Source organism: Sinocyclocheilus anshuiensis, unplaced genomic scaffold (assembly GCF_001515605.1).
Source record: "Sinocyclocheilus anshuiensis isolate Anshui unplaced genomic scaffold, SAMN03320099.WGS_v1.1 scaffold660, whole genome shotgun sequence".
NCBI classification, from domain to species: Eukaryota; Metazoa; Chordata; class Actinopteri; order Cypriniformes; family Cyprinidae; genus Sinocyclocheilus; species Sinocyclocheilus anshuiensis.
This window is the reverse complement of record NW_015557099.1, coordinates 70,878-97,368: the sequence shown is the minus strand read 5'-3', so window position 1 is coordinate 97,368 and position 26,491 is coordinate 70,878. Positions and strand designations below refer to the sequence as shown.

Here is a 26,491-nt window from a genome sequence, read left to right as displayed (position 1 = left end):
ATTTGCCTGTCATTGCCATGGGAGAAACAGTCAGTCAAACATAGGAATATGCACAATTATGGATAAATTGATCACATTGTTTTTTTTTTTCAGATAGAGATCATGATTCTCCTACGATTCAGAAATCGCTTGTAATTTACTAGAGGTTCTGACAAAATGTTAATTGCTGCAGTCTATTTCAATTTTAAAATTTGAATAATTTATTGCAAAATTTGTCATAATGCAGCATAACAGTGACTGTAAAATATGTATTTTAGGTATGGAAATTAATTTTGATATTTGGGATATGGTCACTACCTTGTGCTGCTTTTCACTGGCCATTGGGCTAGTTTTGTCACCTGGCAACCAGTTTCAGTTTGCCCACCAAATATCAGTTTGCCCACCCTTCATCTCGTATCTGGAGCCGGGCCTGATTGCTACTGTTTACACAACCATTTTCATGCTGACATTTTTCCTGAAATCAAGTCCTGATAGACTGGACCCATTAAAAACATCATTTTGTGATTCTCCTTCTGTTTTCCTGCAGAGTGTCCTGTGGACTTGTTCTTTGTGTTGGACACGTCTGAAAGTGTGGCCCTCAGAGCCAAACCTCCAGAGTTTTACATCAACCAGATCAAGGCCTTCACAAAGCTGTTCATTGATCAGCTAATAAACCTGTATGCTATCTTTAAATTTCATATTCTGATTGATGTATTGTAAATATTTTGACCAAGAAATGTATATCATATCTAGCATATGCTTTAAAACGTTAACAAAGTATATCTTAGAAAATGCAGATTCATAATATGGAGCCTCCCTTTGGTGACCAGGCCAAACAATATTTTTTACTTTTTTTCTAATTGCTTGATGCTTTATACTGTTAAGAGGTGTTATTTAGCATTTTTACATACTATTATAGTTTTTTATTCATGTTTTAAATTAGCTTTTATTTTTATATTTTCAGTTTGTATTTTAATGTTACTTTTTAGTAGTTGTGTCATGTGCATTTGTCATTATTACTATTATTATTTTCAATTATTACTGTTTTAGGTTTATTTTTTCACTTTTAGTTCTGTTTTGGTTTTAATTTATTTTCAGTTAGCAATTTTAATGCTTCAGCTTAAGCTTATTCCGTTAGTTACCAAGCCAACATTTTGAATTTTCTTTTTAGTTTTTCATGTTACAGCTATATTTTACTTCAGCTTTATTCAGTAAACAAAATGTTTTTAATAGTTTTAGTTTTATTTTACTTATTGATAATAATTTTGGTCAGTGTTGTTGTATCAGCCAGCAAACAAATGTTTTCTTAGTGCACCTTTAAAAATGAGTTTACGTAAATTTTTACTGTATTGCTTTGCTTTGCTTTTTAACACTTGAGATTAGGGAACACGTATACACTATTAACTAAGAATTTTCCCTCATTAAACTCCTAATTTGCTGCTTATTATAGTTAGTAGGGTAGTTGTTAAGTTTAGGTAAGGGGTCGAGTTAAGAGATCTAGTCATGTAGAATAAGGCATTAATGTCTGTATATTAAACAGGCAAGTGTTACCAATCTGATCATATCTGTTGTGTTGTTGCCAGACCACAGCCATGTGATCGTAATGTGACGTGGAATTCTGGAGCTCTGCATTACAGTGACGACACTGAGCTGGTGATGGGACTAGTTGACCTGAACACAAGGCGTCTCGACCTGAAGGCAGCCATAGACAAAATCAAATACATTGGAAAAGGAACGTACACCGACTGTGCCATCAAGGAGGGTATCTCTGAGCTGCTCCGGACGTATGTGAAATTCATTATTACTTAAAGGGTTAGTTCACCCCAAAATGAAAATTCTGTCATTAATTACTCACCCTCATGTCGTTCCAAACCCGTAAGACCTTCGTTCATCTTCGGAACACAAATTAAGATATTTTTGATGAAGTCTGAGAGCTGTCTGACCCTCCATAGACAGCAACGCAATTGTAATGTTCCCAGGTCCAGAAATGTAGTAAGGACATCGGTAAAACAGTCCATGTGACATCAGTGGCTCAACTTCAGTTTTGCGAAGCTACGAGAATACTTTTTGAGCACAAAGAAAACAAAAATAACATAATTTATTTAACAATTCTTCTCCCCCGAATTACGTCTTCCGCCATTTTGGAGAGTACCCAAGAACGTATTTGACGTAATCAGCATTGTTTACATTCGGGGGAGAAAGCGCGCGCATGAACGTAATCTGCGTAATCAGCGTTGTTTACGCTTAGGGGAAAGCATGCGTATGCGTTGTGATACTCTCTAAAATGGCAGAAGACATAACTCGGGGGAGAAGAATTGTTGAAAAGAATTTTATTTTTGTTTTCTTTGTGCTCAAAAAGTATTCTCGTAGCTTCGCAAAACTGAAGTTGAGCCACTGATGTCACATGGATTGTTTTACCGATGACCTTACTACGTTTCTGGACCTGGGAACATTACAGTTTCGTTGCTGTCTATGCAGGGTCTGAGAGCTCACATTTCATCAAAAATATCTTAATTTGTGTTCCGAAGATGAACGAAGATCTTACAGGTTTGGAACGACATGAGGGTGAGTAATTAATGACAGAATTTTCATTTTGGGGTGAACTAACCCTTTAAGACGGCATTTCAAAATGTGATTTTTACAAATAGCCATGTGTGAAAACAGTCACATGCATCTGTCTGCAGGGGCTCCCATTATCATGAGAATAAGTACATAGTGGTGGTCACGGATGGTCACCCTGTGACCGGCTACAAGGAGCCATGTGGTGGGATCCAAGAGGCTGCCAATGAGGCACGACAACATGCTATCAAAGTGTTCGCTGTGGCCATCTCACCTGACCAGGAGGTACTGTACAGATGCTACTTCAAGTTTTTCAAGTGCATTGCTTCTCATTTTCTGACGTGTATAAGATTGAAGAATACAATGGGTTTTTAGTTAGATACTGTGTGACTTTTCTTGATTTGCAACACATAGCAAGTAAACAATATAAAAACTCAGACATCCTTGTCGTATGTAAGTGGGCGACCATAATAAGCAGCAGTGTGGAGAAGACATGCCGATGGTCAAAAGTCTGGTCACACAAGAAAACACGAAATGTGATGTTCTTGATGAGAAATGTATTGCAATTGTATTTGGACAAACAATAATTTTCTTTGAACTGTCTTCTTCTCAGGACACCAGACTCTCTGTCATTGCCACAGATGCGAACTATAGACAGAACTTCACCGCTGCAGACAACTCCCGCTCCACGCAAATGAGCACTATAAGCACCATCATCGACCTGATCGTGAGTGTCGTAACACAAACTCACCACAACAATGATGTTTGTGTGGTTTTCCTGTGGATTTATGGGTCAGACTGACCAAAACACATACAGAATTGATTTGCCTGAAGATAAAGAATTGGGAAATTTGCTTGAAATTGCATGATTAAATGTTTATTTAAGAAAAGATTATATTGGCGTAAACATGAAGTGTGCTTTGAACTATATACACTACTGTTCAAAGTTTGGGGTCAGTAATTATTATTACTATATTTTTTTCCTTGAAAGAAATTAATACTTTTATTCTGGAATTATTAAATTGATCAAAAATGACAGTAAAGACATTTATAATTTTACAAAAGATTTCCGTTTCAAATTGATGCTGTTGTTTTGAATTCACAGAATAAAAAAAATGCTGGTTTCAAGTAGCACAAGTGTTTTCAGTATTCATAATATTGACATGTTTTTTGAGCAGAAAATTAGCATATTAGAATAATTTCTTAAGGATCATGTAACACTGAAGACTAAATTAATTGCTGCTGAAAATTCAGCTTTGGCATCAAAGGAATAAATTACATATTAAATTATAAAACAGTTATTTTAAATTGTAATGATATTTCACATCATTACTGTTTTTACTGTATTTTTGATCAAATAAATGCAGACTTGGTGAGCATAAGAGACTTCTTTCAAAAATATTAAAAACTGTACCAACCCCAATTTTTTGAATGGTAGTGTATATTGATAAATTGATTCTAGTTTATAGGCTCAATGCAGCATTTATTTATTAATTCAGATTTCACTAAACACTTGAGGGAATTTCAGCCTTGAGCTCATGCCAATTGTGTGTGTGTAGATTTTGTCTAATGTTGTCCTTCCCCCTTTTTTTGCTCTTCATTCCAGACAAACGAAACAAAGGATGTGGTATGTGGCTTTTCCATAGCTTTTGCACATTTTTATGCATCTTATTTTAATTTTGTACATTAGGATATTAATGTTGTCTTCTCAATCTTTCCTTCAGTGCTGCTCCTTTGACTGCAACGTAAGTAACGTTGCATTACTTAACCCGTTCAAACAGATCTTGTATGGATGTTTTCGGTTTCTAACTGTTTCATGCAATATTTTCAAAGGCTCCTGGAGGCCCTCTGGGACTCCCTGGTGATCCAGGACAAAGAGTGAGTATTAAAAAAAACATTTTTATTTTGCCTCTTCATGCATACGCTTAGAAACCACCTGTTGATTCCTATGACATGTTACATGTGTTAATGTTTAATTCACTCTCAGCATGCACAGAGGACTGTGGCCTAACCTTTCCTTTTCCTGCAGGGAGAGGATGGAAGACCAGGCATGCCAGGAGAGAAAGGAGATGTTGGTGCTCCGGTAAGCATCTGCTATCTGCTATCAGAATAAAGGTTCATGTATTTAAGTAATTCAACTCAAATTGTGAAACTCGTGTATTAAATAAATTCAGTGCACACAGACTGAAGTAGTTTAAGTCTTTGGTTCTTTTAATTGTGATGATTTTGGCTCACATTTAACAAAAACCCACCAATTCACTATCTCAACAAATTAGAATATGGTGACATGCCAATCAGCTAATTAACTCAGAACACCTGCAAAGGTTTCCTGAACCTTCAAAAAGGTCTCTCAGTTTGGTTCACTAGGCTACACAATCATGGGGAAGACTGCTGATCTGACAGTTGTCCAGAAGACAATCATTGACACCCTTCACAAGGAGGGTAAGCCACAAACATTCATTGCCAAAGAAGCTGGCTGTTCACAGAGTGCTGTATCCAAGCATGTTAACAGAAAGTAGAGTGGAAGGAAAAAGTGTGGAAGAAAAAAATGCACAACCAACCGAGAGAACCGCAGACTTATGAGGATTGTCAAGCAAAATCAATTAAAGAATTTAAGTGAACTTCACAAGGAATGGACTGAGGCTGGGGTCAAGGCATCAAGAGCCACCACACACAGACGTGTCAAGGAATTTGGCTACAGTTGTCGTATTCCTCTTGTTAAGCCACTCCTGAAGCCAAAATCATCACAATTAAAAGAACCAAAGACTTACACTACTTCAGTCTGTGTGCATTGCATTTATTTAATACACGAGTTTCACAATTTGAGCTGAATTACTGAAATAAATGAACTTTTCCACGACATTCTAATTTATTGAGATGCACCTGTATTACTGCTCATATTTAGATGTAGGGATTTGAAAAATTCCTAATCTTAACTATTAAACTTTGGCATAGAACTTTTCGACGTAAACTTTTCAACTGGCAGACGATAAGATGCTAAATCTTAGTGCTGTCAAACGATTAATCACGATTAATCGCGTCCGAAATAAAAGTGTTTGTTTACATAATATATGTGTGTGTACTGTGTATATTTTTTATGTATATATAAATAGACACATATTATATACATAATAAATATACACAGAACACACACATATATTATGTAAACAACAACTTTTATTTTGGATGCGATTAATCGCCATTTTTACAGAATTAATAGAAGTGAGGTGTCAGAACTCACGTCTAAAAGCCCATTCACACCATGGATAACTATAAAGATAAAAGTTTTAAAAAATCATTCTATGTTTCTATAAGAATAGGAATGTTCACACCACAACTATAACAATATCAGCACAGAGAAACAATATCATTGGGATCACTTTCTCAATCATTTTTTCCAGCTGATGAATGATATAAACATTGACAGCCAATCAGAATCCACCTGACTTTCAAAACTGCAGTGCGCACTTGAATAAATGAATGAATGAATGAGGCATGTATAGAGCGCTTTATTGTGTGTTGCTGTACACCCAAAGCACTTTACAATGATATTAGGGGGTCTCTCCTCAACCACCACTGCTTATCATAAACAGAACGATATCATGCGTTGGTATGGACACTAAAATAGTTATCCTAATAGATATCTTTATAGTTATTATTGTTGGTGTGACTGGGCTTTTCGCCGTATACTAAATGTGCGGTCACATTAGCATTAGCAAAGAAGGCTCATTGTCCATTGTCAGTAGTGTAGAGATAGTACTGTATTTCTGTTGGTCAACATCAACTTGGAACCTGTTGCGAAATCTGCATAAGGAAATCTTTCACCCTCAAACAAAATTCCTGATTGTGTAGATTTGATAAATACCTTATTTAAATGAATGAATTTTGCCTGCGAAAATGTAACGAAGAACGCACATTAAGAATGAAGTCAAAATATACAGCTGTCAGGTGAAAAGTCAATTGCATGTGCCTATTATTGTGCTGATTAATACTTTTCACATGGCTATGAGATCATTGTGTCGAATAAATGTGCCATGTGTCCCCGGATTTCTTTGTTGATAATCCAATCAAAGCAAAACCCTCGACTGACCCCGAGGTCTTTCATCTTCTGCAGCTGTTACAGTTTCAACGATCTGTCAAATTTTTTTTTTTCTCTGATTTTGCTGGTGGACTTCCTGTCTGCCACATGCGCAAAATTGTACAATGTTTGTAAGGATGTTTTCAGAGATTTGGCCATTATAAGTGTCATAAAAGAAGTAAACACACCCACACACTGCAAAACATCCAGCTATGCTATTAAACCGCGTATGGTGACTGCGCCAGCTATTCTGTTATTTTACAGCAAATGCTGATTGTGTAGACATAACAATAATTACAGCATACAGTTGACGCCATAAAGCCCTGTAGTAATGTTTTTCTTGAAGATATTATCTTGATGACTTTAATTTTCCTTGTTTATCCTCACTTAAGGCATTCGGGGTGATCTTAAATGGGTTTAGAGGGCAGCCATGTTAACAAATGTCTTTGCATTAGTGATTTATATCACGACCACATCCCGCAAAACTCTTTTTGACATCCTCTCTGATGTTTCTTTACTTCTCCTATTAGGGAAATGTTGGTGATCCTGGTCCTATCGGTTACCAAGGAATGAAGGTCTGTCTTCCGCTCTCTCTCACAAATGTTTACATTCTGTTTATATTGCAGTTGATTTGTGCACTCTTGCTGAAACGATAATCTATACTCTTTTCCTTTCCTTCCAGGGAGACCAAGGAATAAGAGGTGATAAGGTAAAAGAAACAGAGCTTCCTTGCAGATACGACGGACATTTTTATCAAAAGCACATTCCAAGAGTCTGCAGTCGATTATTTTATCTCATAATTCATTTTGGAACTGCAAAACGTCACAAATACACTTTTGTTTTATCTGCAGGGAGAGAGAGGTCATAAAGGCTTCAAGGTGAGCTTGTTTATTAGCAGTCTCTTTAGTTGTTGAGTCTTACCCATTTTTCCCAGTTGTTTATCGTACTGAATTGAATCTCAATCCTGCTTTTAGGGAGACAAAGGTCAACATGGTCTTGATGGTGTTGATGGACGTAAGGTAAGTGCTTATGTCCTCTTCCTATATGACACAAAAACAGCCTTTTAAAGGGATAGTGCACCTAAAAATGAAGATTATGTAATCATTTACCAAACCTGTATCATTTTTCTTCTTCCATGGAACAAAAAAGAGAAATGTTGCATAATATTCGCTGATATTTTCCATATATTTAGAGCGAATGGAGTCAGGGAACTCCAAACTCCAAAAAAACAACTTAATGAATGTATGAATAAAATGGCTAATATGACTACATTTTAAAGAGACAAGAATTGAAATTTAGATCATTTAAATCTGAAAATCTTCCTATAGTTTTCAAATCTTATTTGTGTTCATGTACATTTATCCACCAGATGTGATGTTAGTAGATAATGATTTACATTTTGGTCTGTCCTTCATACAAAGCTTTGAAGATTTGGAATATAGTGCACAAATTGTATGGTACGTCTTTGATTTTTATTTATTTATTTTTTTTATCAGTGCCGCATCCCCTTCAATTTCATTGAGCAGAAAAGAGCAGTGTGAATCTCCTTTTGTGTTCCATGAAAGCATAAAAGTTGAACAGGTTTCAAATTACATGAGGGTGAATAAATGAATTTAATACTGAAGAATAATACGCTGCTATTAGATTTGACGTTATTTCTCTCTCATCTTCCTGTGCTGCTTTCTCTGGCATCCTGTGTCAGATTTCAGGTTAACAGTATGTGAACAATAGATACCAAAAAACATTGCATGGTTATCTCTCTTGTCTATCTGACACTTGTTCCATTCCTGCTTTGTGTTTTTTCTTAAGTGTGACTGTGCTTTTGGAAAACAGCCTAGTCTTGTGTCTCTGACCCTTGACTTGACTTCGTCTTCATCCTCGGGTCATTTTGCTCCTCAATTAGTTCTCAGCATGTACTGTAACTCTTTCCAAGGCATTTTCCACTCAACAAATCACTGTCCCTTGCCTTCACTCCCCCATCTGCACATGATGCATCTGAGCTCACAGTAAAACTTTATCATAGTGTGATTTACAACATGTATCTCTTGCTGTTGTTATTTTCAGTCTCCACTGCATGCAATCTTGTTTTGTAATGCTTTCTTTAGTACGTTATTTCTTCACTCTTTCTTTGCATGATGTCACCCTCGAGCTAATTAAATGCAGTTCAGGGTGTTTGACTCCCACCATGAAGAAAAGTGTTTATGTTTTGTGTGTTTGTATTATATTTATTTCATAGGGTGAGGCGGGATTCACTGGCCTTCCAGGCTGCAAAGGGTCACCGGGGCCAGATGTAAGTATAACTGTTAAAAAATATGTAATTTTTTAGGGGGAAAAAGTGTGCATCATCTGCACTTTATATTATATTATATTATACACTTTTATATTATATTATATTATATTATATTATATTATATTAATAATATTATATTTCTTGCATTTAAAATGATCTTGTTTACAGGGTATTTAGGTATTTCTACTAAAGTAAAAAAAAAAAAAAGACAAATGTAATAAAGAAAATATTTTTAGCAAAGCAACATTTACAATCTTTATTCTTTCCTATATTTCTAGTTTCTTGTACCATTAAATGTATTAGTATCACATGAGTGGATGGCAGTATGCATAATGAGATTATATGCAGATGAAGTCATGCATAATAAATCACATTGTAAACTCCATATATGGTTATTTTGGCAAAGGAATTTCACTTGTGCCTGTATGTTTATAAATCTGCTAAGGTTTATTCATAAAGTGAACTTTGTGCAGGTTAGAGTGCAAAAATATCTAACCTAGTTGTTTGCAAAATCTTCCTTTTGTGCATAAACATACTTTTAGGATGGCAGGTTTTATACTTGAGTACTTACTTAATGTGAGTGTTTGTATATTCATGGACTCCCATGACTGTCTACCAGCTGAGTGCATGTTTACATCACATTACTTTGATCCAGGTGCATTTAAGCTTCTGTTGATCCAGATGCATTCGAGATTTATAAATTAAGTTATAGATCCACACGTTTAGATATCAGAATCTAATTGGCTGCGTTGGATCTCATTCTCCTATAAAGCATCACCTCAGTAGGACTATAGAGATTCCCGCCCCTTTGAGCAATGTTCATAGGCTTTGCAGTGTGTCAGTCAGTTTCACAAGCATCTGTTTCCAATCAGCCTGCATCTGGAGGCCAGGACGTGGGATGTTTGTCTCTTGAGCAGCCAAACATTTACCAAATTTGACATCCAAGCTGCTTTCAGAACTCTGCACAGAGTTTGTACTTTGTTTACATTCTGTTGTAAAGAATATGCTAAATGAAAAGTAGATTATTTGGTTGTATGTTCTTCTCCATTATTCATAAATAAACTTTTTTATTTGATTTGGTAGGGCTTGCAAGGAGAACCAGGTCCTAAAGGAGACCCCGGCCAATATGGACCCAAAGGAGAAAGAGTAAGGGATTTAAAATTTAGATTATGTTAGAAATCATGATCAGACAGCAACAAGAGCGCTCAGTCTCTTATGCTCGCCAAGGCTGCATTTATTTGATCAAGAGATCAATGTGTGATATTACTTTTTTATAAGTAATTTCTTGCAGTGAAACATCTTTAAACTTAGAAACATATCTTCTGGGTTTGATTGTTGCTTTCAGGGAGATCCTGGCAAAGACGGTGAACCAGGAAGACCTGGAAACTATGGGTCTTCAGGGCCGAAGGTACGGAGGAAGATTTTGATCTTGTATTAAACACAGTTTTACATCATGACTTTACATATGCCTTTGACATAGGTTAGTTATGATTCACTAATGCTGTTGTTTGGCTTTATGGGCTTTTACAGTATTATAACTAGTTTTAATGGACACTGGCTCATCTGCAATCTAATTGTTTGTTGTTTCAGGGAGACGGGGGTCCTCGTGGAGCCAATGGCGATAAAGGCGAGCGAGGAGATGACGTAAGTGTTTTCACTCTTTTTTCACATTTTCACAGACTTGGATTCTAAACATTCGGTGTAGTAATGTGTGACAGACCTGCTTTTAGTGTTATCTAACAGTTCCTTCCATTTCCTGTTCTTTTTTTAGGGACTACAAGGACCAGATGGCACAAGAGGAGACAGAGTAATCAAGCATTTATATTTACTTCTGTCTTAGTGTGAATGGTTGTGTTTTAAGCTGTTTGCAAATGTGGGTCTTTTTACAAGTGAGGGTCAAAATATGCAGGTGATCTGATGTGTTTTTCTGTTTTTCTGTCAGGGCACACCTGGTGAGAAAGGTGAACAAGGTTCCCGTGGTAACAGAGGGCCCAGAGGCGACCCTGTAAGTATATGTCACATTTAGAAAATATCCCACATTACATCCCTTCCAAACACAATGGTAAAACCCTGCTGATAATTTAAAGTCAGTTTGAAACGACATTCGCAAGCCAATAATAATAACAGTAATTTTGTGGACCTGAGCATCATATACAGTTCAACAGATGCATTTTAATACTTAAAAGCATACAAATGTTCAGAAATATCTTACACTCTGTGTAGTAAAAAATGACATTATTTTAGGCTGTAGGGTTGAATGAATGTCTAAAACTCATTAGGCTGTAAATTCCTTCAAAATTAGAACATAAAAAGTCAAAATTATGACATGCTATGTTATAATTATGTTATTAAAAGTTGAAATTATCAGATACAAAGTAATAATTATGACATTAAACTTTTTATGTGATAATATCGACTTTTTGTCATAGTTTTATGTCAAAATTTCTACTTTCTATGTCATTTTTTAGACTATAAATTTCTCCATAATTATGACATTAAAGGACAAAAATTATGAACTAACTATGGCATAATTTTAAATTATGACATAATAGATTTTAACAATGACATAAATTGTAATTATGACAAAAAGTTGAAATTATGACATACTGTAGATTATAACAATGACATAAGTTGTAAACGATGACATACTACATTATAACTATGACAAAAGTTAAAATTATGAGATAAAAAGTCATAAATATGACATAATAGATTATAACTGACATAAATTGTAATTATGAGATAAAAAGTTATAATTATGGAATAAAATGTAAAATTATGACACTACATTATAACTATGACAAAATTCAAAATTATGTTCTAAAAAGTCATAATTATGACATACTAGGTTATAACTATGACATCAAAAAAGTTGCAATTCTGAGATAAATATAATTATGACAAGAAATGTTTCTATGTAAATTTAACACGATTATAACTTTTAATTTTTATTAATAATGACAATATTTTTGTGTGGATTTCCAACTGAAAGAGGCAAGGTTGTAATATTTTTCAGACATTTTTCTGCATTTTTTTCCCCCATTGAAATAACACAAATGAATTGCTCACAAGAAAGTAATTTTCTGTTTGATTTCACATTGACTTAAAAGATTAAGTGGTTCTAATTACTGACATATAATATATGCACAGATGTACATAATGTCGGTTTCAAACAAATTCATTAGTTATTAATTGTTCATGTTCTGTTCGGTAAATAGTTTGACAACTTAAGCCTGTGGTGTTTATGCACCCAAGAAGAAAATAATGACATGTGACATGAATGTGTACTTCTAACTCTGACAGGGTGAACCTGGGCCCCGGGGTGAACAAGGACGTGAGGGGTCAGCAGGGCCAAACGGAGATCCGGTGAGTGAGTGACGAAAACCATCATGAGCGGTATACAACAGATTTTGAGTGTTTGACTTGCTTGAACTGAGACACTGAAAGAGTTCAATTCTTTATCACCTTTATAGATTTATACACCTCCTTAAATGTTAATCCAGAATTATACGGTGCAGAATTGTGTAGTATGTAAGGCATATGAGCTTGAACAAGGATGAAAGCCTATGACCTCAGGACACAGGCATTTTGATAGGCCCTCTGAAATCTCTGAGATCATTGGACCTCTGGGCTGTGTTAGGAGGTAACTTGAGGAACAAAGAAATACGACCAGTGCTTCTGGCATTTGTGATGGTTTGGGCAGTGGGAGGAGAAGGAACGAAAGCTATAGAAGTTCCCAAGGTCAGATGGACTCCAGATGGACGATGTCAGACCGGCTGGGCGAGCAGCAGATACAGTTCAACACATGTATTTTAATACCTAAAATCATACAAATGTTCTTCCCTAACAGGAATATCTTAACCTCCGTGTAGTAAAAGATGACGTCGTTTGAGTGTCCCAAACTAATTTAGGCTGTATGTTCTTCCACCCAGCCCTAATCACATAAAAACATAGATCATTTCAAATAGAAAAGCACTGGTGATTGTTTTATGGGTCCTCTTATGAAAAGAAAAAAGGAAGACGTAAATATTCATAGTAAGTATAACCAGTAAAAGATAATGTACAGTCATTATTATAAATGACACCCTGATCACAAGGTGATCTGGACCACTTGCACCATACATACTGGTAAATCATATTTATGAGATTAAAAAGTCAAAATAATGAGATTAAAAATTGAAATTATGAGATAAAAGTCATAAAAAATGTACTTTTAATGTCATAATGTCATGTCAAAATTTTGACTGGTAAACTTTTCAACACATGATTAGGACTTTTTATGTCATAATTTAAACATTTCATGATATTTGCTATTTATCTCATAATTATGATTTACTCAAGCATATTATTTTTCTTACATGGTGGAAATGGGCTCTCATAGACACTGACAGAAATCAGAGGGGTCTTGTGTTACTCTAAAAGGGTTTATTTTGCAATAATGACTGTCTGACTGTTAATGATCCAACTTACCATACAGCTTCTTAAAAAATAAATAATAAAATAAATAAATGTGAAATTAAATTCATTTGAGATTTTATTTTTATAACATTTTTATTTTTTGAAAATTCCCCTAAAAATCTTTACCTAAAATCTTGTGTACTTGTGTAAAAAAACACTTTTGGTGGTCTTAGCTTGGCCAGTCTGGGAAACCAGTTGAGATGAGCAAACCAGCTTTGAGTTTGTTTTTTTTTTACACAGGGACCACGTGAGTAAATTGTGTTTATCTCAAGACAAAAATTCTTGTCTCAAACAAACATTTTGGCTAGTTTTGAGGCATTGAGTAACATTCATTAGAATGGTTCAACTTTAGGAAGGACATTAAGAGTGATTACACATGCCAGACCTGACTCAATATTCCCTGCTGAAACAAGCTAATCTGCTGAGATTTGGACCTAGGAGTCTTGAGGCTTATAATATAACCACCAGCTGCACCACAGAACTCCATGCATGCTATTTCTGTCAGCACTTGACTTCTCTCTACAGCTCTTGTAAACTGCCAGGCCAACTGCGAACAGACCAACACATTTCTGTTGCCTCTCAGGACTCCAAATTTCCTGTGCAGCTTACGTGAGAGTGTTCGGAGCATATGCATGCCAGAATGGTTCCTCAGTTTCATGGTTTTCTCAAAAACAGCTGCTCTTTAGGCTCTCACATAATCTTCGTTAGTGACTAGCGACGACTGCCGTTATCCCAGAAATGCTCAGTTTTGCGCTTGAAGTTACCAGCGAACCAGGAGTTTTACTGTTCGCTATGAGTAACGCTAGTTTTTTTATTGGTTTTGTCCTGGCAGAGATATTTTCCAGTGGAGTTGAGTGGGTGGGATGGGAAAGAACCGAGTGTTCAAATACATGGAAATCTGGATGCGTTTCTGAACTCATGAGCCACTGCTTTCTCAAAGCCTGTTTTTTTTTCCTGATTTAATTTGCCCGTGTGTCAGATTCCCCTCTAGGAAATGTAATGCTGCAGTAAATAAAAAATGTATATATAACAAAATATTTTTTTTACTGAGTCATTTTCCAAAAGAATATTTTTAGTTGATGACTCAGATGTCTAAGGCCAGCAAAAAGCTAAATGTTTTAACGTATGATACGATAACTGTATGATTCCAATATGTGGTCATGTTGTCATGAATGGCTCTCTGTCTTCAGTCTCCACGCCCTTGACTCTGGAGTGACTTTTATTCTTCAAACAAAATAGTTACTACAGATTTTTAATAAAATAATGTTGCATTAAAATAAAAAAATATTATACACTATATATACAGTGCTGTTCAAATGTTTGGGATCAGTAAGATTTTTAATGTTTTTTAAAGAAATTTCTTATGCTCATCAAGGCTGCATTTATTTGATAAAAAATACTGAAAAAAAACTGTAATGTTGTGAATTATTATTGCAATTTAAAATAACAATTTTCTGTTTTAATATACTTTAAAATGTAATTTATTCCTGTGAAACAAAGCTGAATTTTCAGCATCATTACTGCAGTCTTCAGTGTCACATGATCCTTCAGAAATCATTCTAATATGCTGATTTATAATCAATGTTGGAAACAGTTGAGCTGCTTAATATTTTTTGGGACCTGTGATACTTTTTCAGGATACTTTGATAAAAAAAAAAAAAAGTTAAAAAGAACAGTGTTTATTAAAAATAGAAAATTTGTGTTACAATATACACTACTATTCAAAAGTTTGGGGTAATTTTTTTTTTTAAAGAAATTAATACTTTTATTCAGCAAGGATGTGTTAATTTGATAAAAAAAGTGATAGTAGAGACGTATATTAATAGAAAAGATTTTGAATAAATGCTGTTCTTTTTAAACTTTTTATTCATCAAAAAATCAAAGAAAAATGTATGACAGGTTCCCAAAAAAAATTAAGCAGCACAACAATTTCAACACTGATAAAAAAAAAACAGCATATTAGAATGATTTCTGAAGGATCATGTGACAATGAAGACTGGAATAATGGCTGATTCAGTGCTGCGTCAGAAATAAATTATATTTTAAAGAATATAAAAATAGGAAACAAATATTAGCAATTGCCATAATAATTCACAATATTACTGTTTCTTCTGTATTTTTGGTAAAAAAAAAAAAATTAAAATTAAATTAATTGAGACTCAATTAAAAAACATTACAAATCTTTTGAATGGCAGTGTATAAATTATATTTTTTCTTATATCCTGACCAAGCAGGGAGATCATCTTAAACCAGCTAAGAAAACGAATTTAAGTTGGTTTAAGAGCGTTTTTCAACCCGAACAGAGGGATATTAATATATTTGAATATCTTCAGGAATATAATTTTCCCCCATTTCCAACAGGGTGAGCCAGGAAGGGCGGGGTCCCCAGGTTACCGTGGTGATGAAGGTGCTACTGGGCCAGAGGTGGGTGATGTTAACTAGTCTTGATTACCTTTCAACCTGACCTCCTGCTGCATCTATGACTGACCTACATTTCCCATGTTGCATGTCTGTGCTTTAGGGAGCTAAAGGGCCCAGAGGAATCAAAGGGGCCCCAGGAGACAGAGGCCTGATGGGAGAGAGGGTGAGTTGATCCTGTTGATCTTTAGAACTGGTTTTAAATAACCAAAGGCAGTTGTCCATTGTTTTTTTTTGTTTTTTTACCTTCTTAGGGTGAAGATGGACCACCAGGAAATGGAACAGAGGGCTGCCATGGTTTCCAGGTAGAAGACCACTCAGTTTATTAAACCTCTTGCCTATAAAGTCCATGTGAACAGGAAGTTGCTGCCAACTTTATTTCAGTATGGTGACGAATTTCCAACTGAAACTGAATACTGAGTAGAGGGCGCTCCTCCTCTCATCTCTCACTCGCAGCAAACGAACTGTTGGAGGGGCGTGGTTAAGCATATTCTTCCAAAGCCATGGCCCAAGCCTCAAACTGACGTCATTAGAGAAAGCATGCCATTCCAGAGCTGAAGCAAACGATTAGTTTTGATTAAAGATTTGCCAAGACTAATTAATTAATAAATTAATTTGATTAATTTTGCATGGATTAATTGTTCAATTTAAGGGTGTTTTCACACCTGAGCATTTGTTTCGGAACCTGGTGCGTTTTCTCCCTTGGTTCAGTTCGTTTAGGCATATGTGAACACGGCAATCGTTCTCGGATCCGCACCAAAACAATCGCTCCGAGACCGCCTGAATGAGGTGATCTCGGCCCGATTGCAAACGAACTCTGGAGCGGTTCGCTATAAGTGTGAAAGCAATCCGACCCAATGGACCAACGAACCAGGCTGTATCACAATGTATGATGGGTATATTACGTAAAGTTGCATGAAGCAGCAGGGACTGTATCGCTAATGGCTCCCAAAATGAACCGTGGGCTAACTTGGAGCAGGGAAGAAGTGAAATGTTTAATTGAAATTTGGTCAGACGAACACATTGCCGGACAGCTCTCCAAAACACACAAAAACACAGAAATTTATAAAATGTTTAGCGAGCGCTTAAAACAAATGGGCTTTAATTGGTCAGTTGAACAGTGAAGGCAAAGAATAAACAGATGCACTCTGACCAATTAAAGGAGAGTTTACTTGCACGTGACTTGTATTAACAAAGTTTGGTCCGTTTGAAAATATTGCCTTGTGAATGCGAACTGAACCAAGATGAAATCGCAACATTGTAGCGATTTAAACCCCGGTTTTGGAAAAAAGCTATCGATCTACAGGTGTGAAAACACCCTAAGGCTAGCAATGTGCGCTAACAAAATAAATATTGTAAATTTTGATTTCATGCGGACATTAAACTCATATCCAGTGGAGTATCTGTATTGTTTATGTGCATGTTTTGTGTCGTTTTAGGGTTATCCTGGGCCCAGGGGAGATCAAGGAGCACCTGTAAGTATCCTGAACCCTACAGAAGATCTCTTTTTAACACAACCCAATAGTGTTCCAAAAGTAAAAATCCCATTCATTTCTTCCACTGAGAAACTGATTTTGATTGATAATGAATAACACATTTAATTTGTTATGTACATGCTCATTTCATTTAAAAAAATAAATATTCCCAGTAAAGAACCAAATTATTCTGCAGAGAGATCCATTAATCAGAGTTGCCATTGCAGAAAAACCTCCCACTCTCATAAATCATTGAGAATGATGTAATCCAATCTCCTTACGCTATCAAACAGTTATATATTTGCATGTTTGAATATTTTGCAAGAAACTTTAAATACATGATACTATAAACTTATAATCAGTGTCTTAATTAGTTAAGTATATATATATATATATATATATATATATACATACACACACACACACACACACACACACACATTTGTCTTAGAGCTGATTTTTTAAACATCCCTATGGAAAAAAATGAATTGGAAAAATCCTCCACAACTGAGCTTATAATTCACATCTATGGTTATCATGAAATTCAAAATTATTTATTTACAGATTAAAAGAAATCCTCCATATGGAAGATGATGTTAATATTGAGAATGATTCGTATGATTTATTAGTGGTTTGTATTAGCATGCCTAACTGTTGATTCACAATGTCTTGATTCATCAGGGGTTAGTGCATGTGTGTCTCACAGCAGGGACTGTGTATCGCAATAGAAACACAACAGCTCATCCCTAGCAGATGTAAATCGTCTAGACTGAGGCCGAGTCCAGACGTTAAGAGGAAACAGTTGATGAGCTGACACAGCATCTAATCTCCCTTCTTCTCTCTTGCACTTTCTTGAACTTCTCACTTTCAAGGGTGGAAAAGGAACCCCTGGACCCAAGGGAGATGATGGAGAGCCAGGTGACCCTGGATCAGATGTGAGTCCATTTAGATGCATTTGTGCTTATCACTATGTATCACTGTCTTTTCTTTCTTTTCTCTTCTTTAGCCTCTTTATCATTTTTTCCCTGTCTCAGAGAAGTATAAGTTTTTCATAGCGTACATATTACTTTTCTCCTGTTTTCCTTCCATTTTTACCTGTTTTTCATGAAATTCTTCACTTCTAAAGGAATGTTCTGGGTTCCACACAAGTTAAAGACTGTCCAAAGCACTATCATCAATGGTTTAAATCAGAAATATGCAACTCTTTTGTTAAAACAGTTTTTCTGCAATAAAAAAGAATAAAGTGAGCAATATTGGGCAGGTCATGTGATTTCAGCATGGCTGCTCCATGATGTGACCTGCTGCATCTTAAATACAATTGCTTTTTTAGGCTACTCTTCATCTTATGTGATTGTACATCATTTTAAACACATTTTTAAAACGGAACTATTTATTTCTGCATTTTAAAAAAAGGAAAAAATTACTTGTATTAACGCGGAATGCTCCTTTAATGTATGTTTGTTAAAGTGAAAGTTCACCAAAAATGAAAATCCTGTCATCATTTACTCACCTTCTTGTCGTTCCAAACCCATAAGTCTTTGGTTAATCTTCAAAACACTAATTAATATATTTTTAATGAAACCTTTAAGCGTTAGCTTCTATGTGGAGGGACAGAAATTTCATTAAAAGATTCCTAATTCATGTTTCAAAGATAAGCCAAAGAATTATAGGTTTGGAATGATGTGAAGGCATAATTTTCATAGTGAACTATGAAGCACATATATCATGAAGAGTCCTGGAGCCTCTCTCAGCGTTTTGGTCGCTGTCTCCTGTGTTGAGTTCAGGCAGCTGTGCATTTCTTGTTGTCATGTATACAAGGAAGCAACGTTTAAGGTCTTGATCTTTTTTAAGAAGACTGTATTTTTATTTATATTAGTTTTAAACAGTTAGAACAGAAGTCTTAAGATAGTTGATTTGCCTTTTTTTCATGAGAAAATCACATCAGGGCCAAATTTTTTTCCCAGTAAACTTACACAGGGTAAACAACTTTGTCATTGTTGAATGCATGCATTAATAAACAAATCTTTCTTGAGGCATGTAATAATTCAAATCAGTTTGGATAAACAAGATCGCTTGAGAGCAGAAATTCATTGGAAGTTCATGTTTAACACTTTTCTAAAGCCAGACACCTCAGCTGGGTTACATTTTTTAACGGCCCCCACACACATTCAGTCCAACAGAGAGATCTACAGCACTCTCACAAAACAACATGTGCTGCAGAAGTGACAGGTTTGGACACAGTGCTGCTTTTTGTGCCTGATGATTGATTTTAGATGGTGGAAATTGTGGCAAAGAGGTTTGGATTTGGTCAATTAAGATTCCTGCTGTCCGGTGAGATTTTCGATATGTTGTTTTAGAACAGCTAATAGGACAGTTGTTGCATTATTGGCAAACATCTTGCACCTTTTTTGGCCAATGAAGATGCTTGATTTAGCCACTGCAAAAACAGCCTTTTGAGAAGATGCAACGTCCATTTAGTACATATTTAGGTGTTTCTAGCGTGTACTTATTTGAACAAATGCCTGAAACTTGGTATTACGAGCACTTCCTGTGTTTGTTTGCCTCTTTAAGAAGAATCGCTTTATATATTCCCCAATTGTAAGTCGCTTTGGATAAAAGCGTTCTTCAAAATGACTAAATGTAAATGTATTAGTGGGCTTGCTACATAGTTTTTGATTCAGCTCCTAAGTTTAACATTTTGGCACTCCATATGTGCTACATACTGTACATGAATGCCATAAATCATACAGCTTGTGAAAGAAAGGTGTGCTATTATACTTTTATAAGTAGACGTAGTTTTTTTGCTTGACAGATAATAAAACATATGAGGAAAAAGGCCATAGACTTGCACCTGAATTGTGCTTGAGCCTTACAGCTGTTTTTTTGTTTGTTTTTGTTTTCTGATCCCACACATTTACAAACATCTGAAAGATGCAATTATTCTCTGCCCTGTCTATATTTACAAGTGGAAATAATCAGATTTAATTCCAAAATAAACTTCTCCATCCATCTGGGTGGTCAGAAAACCACTAGTAGCCTGGAAGCAAAGAGTTTGATCCCGTGCATTCATCATTTAGACTTATTCCCATCAGGAGATGGAAGTCAGCGGGGACTTGACAGGGAACCGACAGCAGATATGATGGCTAATATTGTTGTTTATGTTGTCTAGCTGTGCGCTTCTGCAGTGCAAATGTTTGAGGGAACACGTTCAGTTCTTTGATCAATCTGGCCATTTTGCACATCTGCAGGATTAAGATAGCAGCATTTTCCTCTTAGACAACATTTTAGCGCTCAGTTTTTATTTGATCTAATCAGCGGGTAGATCCATAGCTGTTTGTTTTATAATCCCAAACTTGGATCCTAATGGAATAAATTGTACAACAGGACAAAAGCATGGACTGCAGACTTTTTAATGTCACACAATACTGTAGACTGTATTTCATTATGTCACTTCCTTAATCCTTACATCTGGAACATAAGAATTGTAGCACTGGGCAGTATGACCACATACTGTATATTGAATTTCTAACTAAAAAAGAATGATATCATGATATATACTGTGCTATAAAATGACCTTGAGTGGTGAGATGAATGTCAGCTGTAAACATATCACACATGCTTGTATCAAAGCTCTGAGCTCATGTTTAATTTTTACATCAAAACAATCTGAGTCGTTTCATTGTGGTTGAACAAGCCGACGCTAAATGGCAACAACTACACATGCTCGTCATCTGGAGTCGATTTTTGGTGATCTAACGCCCAGACTGCTTTACTATTCATCACTGTGTTTGTCTAGTCCATGCAAAAACAAAAACTTCAAGGAAGTGGTGGAGACGTACATATGTGGTTTTGCAGCTGTTGGTTTTTAATGGTCCTTTCTTTAGAAATTATGTTCTAATTTGAAAATTACTGTTCTATCACACCAAAAGAGGAACCGAGAAAGAGAGAGTTTTTTGTTTGTTTGTTGAGTATAACGCACACCTGAAATTGGTGATTGGTCACCAATTTTCACCAATCACTGATTGGTGAAACAAGATGGCGGCGCGTTCACACGCTGCGGCTTCTTTCAGAATGCAGCGGTACGACTGGTCTTCAACGAGCCCAAAAGAGCCCATGTTACACCTCTCTTTATCTCCTTGCACTGGCTACCGGTCGCGGCTCGAATCAAGTTCAAGACATTGATGCTTGCATATAGAACAGCCACAGGCTCAGCACCCGCCTACTTCCACTCACTACTACGAATCTACATCCCCTCCAGAAGTCTGAGATCCGCTAGTGAGCGACGCCTCGTGGTACCATCACAGAGAGGCTCAAAATCACTTTCCAGAACATTCTCGTTCACCATTCCTGGCTGGTGGAACGATCTTCCCACCCCTATCCGGAATGCTGAATCCCTGACAATTTTCAAGCGACAGCTGAAAACTCATCTCTTTCGAAGCTACTTGACTTCATCATCATCATTATAAAAAAATAAATAAATTAAAAAAAAAACATTTCTCTCTCTTTATTTATTCCTTCTCTTTCTAGCTTGTACTTATTTGAACAATGTCTAGAAACTTGGTATTACAAGCACTTCCTGTATCTGTTTGCCTCTTTAAGAAGAATCGCTTTATGTATCCCCAAATTGTAAGTCGCTTTGGATAAAAGCGTCTGCAAAATGACTAAATGTAAATGTAAATGTAAATTTATGTTCTACTGTTAGTGTTATCTGTATGCACCAAGGGTCTGAGAGTAACGCAATTTCAATTCTCTGTGTGTATGTGCTGTACATGTGGAAGAATTGACAATAAAGCAGACTTGACTTGACTTGAATGTTTGGGCTCCAGAAAGGCCTTTATTAATCATACGGGATGTTTACATACACACATTTTGCAGCAGATGTGTGTAAACTGTTTACACATAGTGAACTTTCTGTTAAAGACATACAGTATACCCTTTCTGCAGACTTACGATATTGGCTGTGTTTGCTAAGGCAAGCATCACTGTTAGTATTTCTTATATTTAGTGATTTGAATGAAGTAAACACATGCTGTTAGACTTGTTTGGACTAAGCATTTGGCTCATCCAAAGGAAACAATAAGTTCTTCTGAACTTTTTATTCATCAAACAAATCTTGAAAACATGTATCATTGTTTCCACAAAAATTATAAGTAGCAACTGTTTTCAATAATAATAATGATAATAATAGTAATGATAAATGTTTTTTGAGCACCAAATCGGCATATTAGAATGATTTCTGAAAGACCATGTGATACTGAAGACTGGAGTAATGGCTGCTGAAAATTCAGATTTGCCATCACAGCAAAAATATATATATGTTATAAAATGTATTAATTTTATTGAATTTATTAATTAAATTAACAGTTATTTTAAATTGTAATAATTTTTCATAATATTACAGTTTTTTTGTTTTTTTATTATTAGCGGTCAACTGATAGTGGATTTTACCGATACCGATAGCTAGGTTGGACTACACTGGCCGATAACCGATTAATTAAATGAAAACTGAATGAAAGTTAAAATAGTTAACTTTATTACAAAAAAAAAACAGTACTGAACCACACATTTAAAATGGAATAAAATGTTAGTATTAAATATTAATTATACATTGATCAATTTTAGTTCATAGTTCATTAACTAACAGATGCGTTCAATTCAAGCAGCGGTCCAAAACTGTTTATTTAATCCCCAAACAGGCAAAAGTTCACTTCAAGAATGAACAATGTGGCATTGATGATTTTGAAGTTTGGTGTTTGACAAAGCAAAGCAAAACAGAAAGAGAAAGTGTGATCTATATTATAGCACAATACACAATCTCCAAGCCTAGGGTGAAGTCATTATGCACATTAACAGGTTATGTGAGACAAATGTAATGTAATTTAATGGAAAGCTATGTGAGTGGCACTCTGTGGCGTGGAAGGATATCTATCGGTTGCATTTGCTTTCTCACGCCACTAGCTTTAAATATGCAACTTCTCTGGATTAAAGATGGTAACAATAAACTAATGTAAATAGATGTTAACAATTGTGGCATTAAACATTTGGGGCAGATTTGCGTGTGTTTTGTTCACATCGTTTTAACTGCTCAATGTTCTACTAATGTTAGCGTCCTCTCAGCCTTAACGGCAAACATACTGTTGTTTTTCTCTACTAATGCAGCATCTAGTCAACAATTTAATTACTTTATAATGATATGAAAACATGTACTGTAGTGTACGGTATACGTACGGTTTCGTTGTCGATCTTCCGCATCTGAATTGTCCCGCTCTGTGCAGTGCGCAGCCTCACGTGTCAAAACAAACAGCAGAGGCGTCAGTGATTCTCCTCTAGAAGCTGCTCTTGTACTGTATAATGACAGCGGACCGTCCTCAGCTGCTCCAGCAACTGACGCAACCCGGAAAAACTACCAATATGGATTTTTGGCAAACACCGATAGTTTCAGCAATCGACTATTCGTCCTGATTAATCGGCAACACCGATCAATCGGTTGACCTTTATATGTGTTTTTGATTAAATAAATGCAGCCTTAGTAAGTATAAGCATTTTTTTAAGCAAGCAACATACAGTATATGTTGTTTTGTTGTTTAATTATTATAAAGTGTTTTATTTTAGGACATTTACACCATTGTCTTCTATAGTGACCCATGTGGCAAGGCTGGAAATGCAACATTTCACTGTGTTATGAATAGTGTTCAGACACATTTCAGAAAGACAACTCGTTTGTTTAGCCAGAAGAGATCACTTAGAGCATGTCTGGTGCCTAAAACATGAAAACGGAATGGCTTCAGACAGATGCACTTAAAGTTCAAAGACACACACTTTACAATAATTAGAAACGTACCCTTGTGTTTATCACCTCTCTGTAACACTCTTCAACTGCTCACTAGATCCTGTGCTAGTGCTTGTTTTGGAGGGTTTAATTTTACTGGCTAAAGACCCCCTGTAAAAGTTTTGAGTAGTTTACCATACTTAAGTTCATCTAGACAATGGAAACATGCGTTTGGTTACGCAAAGATCAAAAAGAAGCAAACTGACTGTAATTCCAAAAGTAATCATTAGCAGAATTGCAGAGGCCATAAATTAAAATGTTTTCTATGTGTTTTACAACTGAATCTTAAAGCTTGGCCAGAGGCTCTTCATAATAAACATCAGATTTGGAGGGAATAATATCCACAATAACACAGAGGGAAGAACAATTTAACATGCTGAAACAAAGACTGATTTAAAGTAAAGTTAAACTGCTGTGATTGAACACTCTTGAATGTTTGGGCTACAGAAAGGCCTTTATTAATCAAATGCAATGTTTAAATGATATCTAAACATTTTGCAGCATATGTGTGTTTGGAGGTTTAAACTTTACACACAGCTGATCTTTCTGTTTATGAAGACTTCTGTTATTAGTGTTTTTTGTTAAGATTATCACCATTACTATTTCTCATACTTAGGGTGCAACTCGTCGAACATTTTGTTACTTTTATTATCTATCAATTAAGCATGATAGCAACCACCAGAACACCTTAGCAGCCACATACAGTAACAACTGTCGAATGCTAACATGCTTGTTTGTGTTGATTGATGTTTTGTTGAAACACAGTCAAACTGTGAACTGTGTCTGAAAAAAATAATAGCTTATAGCAACAAGACAGTTTAAAATGGAAGCTAATTTCTGCAATTAAATAAAATAAATAAATATAAATAAATAAATATAGTAATTTAAGGTAATTCTTTCTTATTGTAACATTACGATTGCGAGGCAATCAGAATTGCAAGAAGGAAACTAAACTAAGATAAAATTGTAGTTGTGAGAAAGAGTCAGAATTGCAAGTTTATAATTGCGAGTTTGTAACTTGCAATTGGGAGATATGATGTAAACTCACAAATCTCAAAAGAAAAGTCAATTTTGAGATAAAAACAATTTTGAGATAAAAACACACAAATGCTAGAAAAAAGTCTGAATTGTGTGATAAAAAGTCGCAATTACCTTTTTATATTTTATTTTGTTGTGGAAAAAAGCAATTCTTCAAAAGCAATTTTTGCGAGATATAAATTCAGAGTTGCAAAATATTAACTTAAAAAAAATACGTAATAAAAAAGTCAAATACAAGATGTTAACTCTCAATTCTGAGAAGAAAAGTCTTATTGCATTTGTAAATTACTTCTTTATAATTTATATTCTGACACTATGGGCCCTATTTTAACGATCTAAGCACATGGTCTAAAGCGCATGGCGCAGGTGCACTTAGGGCATGTCCGAATCCACTTTTGCAAGTTGGTAACGATGAAAAAAAATGGTACAGGCACATGGTCCAAAAGGGTTAGACCTATTCTCTTAAAGAGTCATGGGTGTGTTTTGGGTGTAACATGCAATAAACCAATCAGAGTCTCATCTCCCATTCCCTTTAAATGCCAGTTGCACTTGCACCATGGCGGATTTATATAGCACATTTTATACACAATAGTAATTCAAAGTGCTTTACATAAAAGGAAGTAAAATAGTCTTAAAAAATAATCACAACAATAAAACAAGGAATTTAAAAACTTTTAAAATGATTTAAAATTTGATTTAAAATGAATTTAAAACAGTTAAAGATAGAAAATGATTATATATGAAATACTGTGCAATCAGTTCGGACGTAGCACAGTGCTCATTCAATAAATGCACAGCTAAACAGATTAGTTCTGAGTCTGGATTTAAGTGTGGCTAATGTTTTAGCACATCTGATCTGTTCTTGAAGCTGATTCCAACTGTGGGCGGCATAATAGCTAAAAGCGGACTCCCCTTGTTTTGTGTGAACCCTTGGTATTTCTAACTGACTCGATCCTAATGATCTGAGTGGTCTGTTAGGTTTATATTCAGTGAACATATCTGCTATGTATTTAGGTCCTAGGCCATTGAGTGATTTATAAATGAGTAAAAGTACTTTAAAATCAATCTTAACTATAACTGGAAGCCAGCGTAAGGACCTGAGGACTGGTGTGACATGCTCAGATTTTCTGGTTCTAGTCAGAATCCTGGCAGCAGCGTTCTGGATGAGCTGCAGCTGTCTAATAGTCTTCTTGGGAAGGCCGGTGAGGAGACCATTACAATAGTCCACCCTGCTGGTGATAAAGGCATGAACAAGTTTCTCCAAGTCGTGACTGGAAACAAAACATCTAATTCTTGCAATGTTTTTGATATGATAGTATGCTGATTTAGTTACTGCTTTGACATGACTACTGAAACTAAGGTCTGAC

General features: G+C 35.5%; 1 protein-coding gene across 1 annotated transcript in view; it reads left to right on the top strand.

The window, feature by feature from the left end:
- The window catches only part of LOC107677507 (collagen alpha-1(VI) chain-like), a 43,872-nt gene that overhangs the window by 6,867 nt on the left and 10,514 nt on the right, over positions 1-26,491 (top strand). Inside the window, exons 3-26 of the mRNA XM_016472432.1 lie at positions 527-656; positions 1,563-1,763; positions 2,664-2,823; positions 3,152-3,265; positions 4,145-4,165; positions 4,263-4,283; positions 4,372-4,416; positions 4,568-4,621; positions 7,147-7,191; positions 7,299-7,325; positions 7,468-7,494; positions 7,591-7,635; positions 8,853-8,906; positions 9,990-10,052; positions 10,252-10,314; positions 10,497-10,550; positions 10,678-10,713; positions 10,849-10,911; positions 12,210-12,272; positions 15,726-15,788; positions 15,886-15,948; positions 16,037-16,087; positions 17,222-17,257; positions 18,130-18,192. Coding sequence (XP_016327918.1) covers positions 527-656; positions 1,563-1,763; positions 2,664-2,823; positions 3,152-3,265; positions 4,145-4,165; positions 4,263-4,283; positions 4,372-4,416; positions 4,568-4,621; positions 7,147-7,191; positions 7,299-7,325; positions 7,468-7,494; positions 7,591-7,635; positions 8,853-8,906; positions 9,990-10,052; positions 10,252-10,314; positions 10,497-10,550; positions 10,678-10,713; positions 10,849-10,911; positions 12,210-12,272; positions 15,726-15,788; positions 15,886-15,948; positions 16,037-16,087; positions 17,222-17,257; positions 18,130-18,192 — 1,562 coding nt within the window. The remainder of the gene's footprint in view (positions 1-526; positions 657-1,562; positions 1,764-2,663; positions 2,824-3,151; positions 3,266-4,144; positions 4,166-4,262; positions 4,284-4,371; positions 4,417-4,567; positions 4,622-7,146; positions 7,192-7,298; positions 7,326-7,467; positions 7,495-7,590; positions 7,636-8,852; positions 8,907-9,989; positions 10,053-10,251; positions 10,315-10,496; positions 10,551-10,677; positions 10,714-10,848; positions 10,912-12,209; positions 12,273-15,725; positions 15,789-15,885; positions 15,949-16,036; positions 16,088-17,221; positions 17,258-18,129; positions 18,193-26,491) is intronic.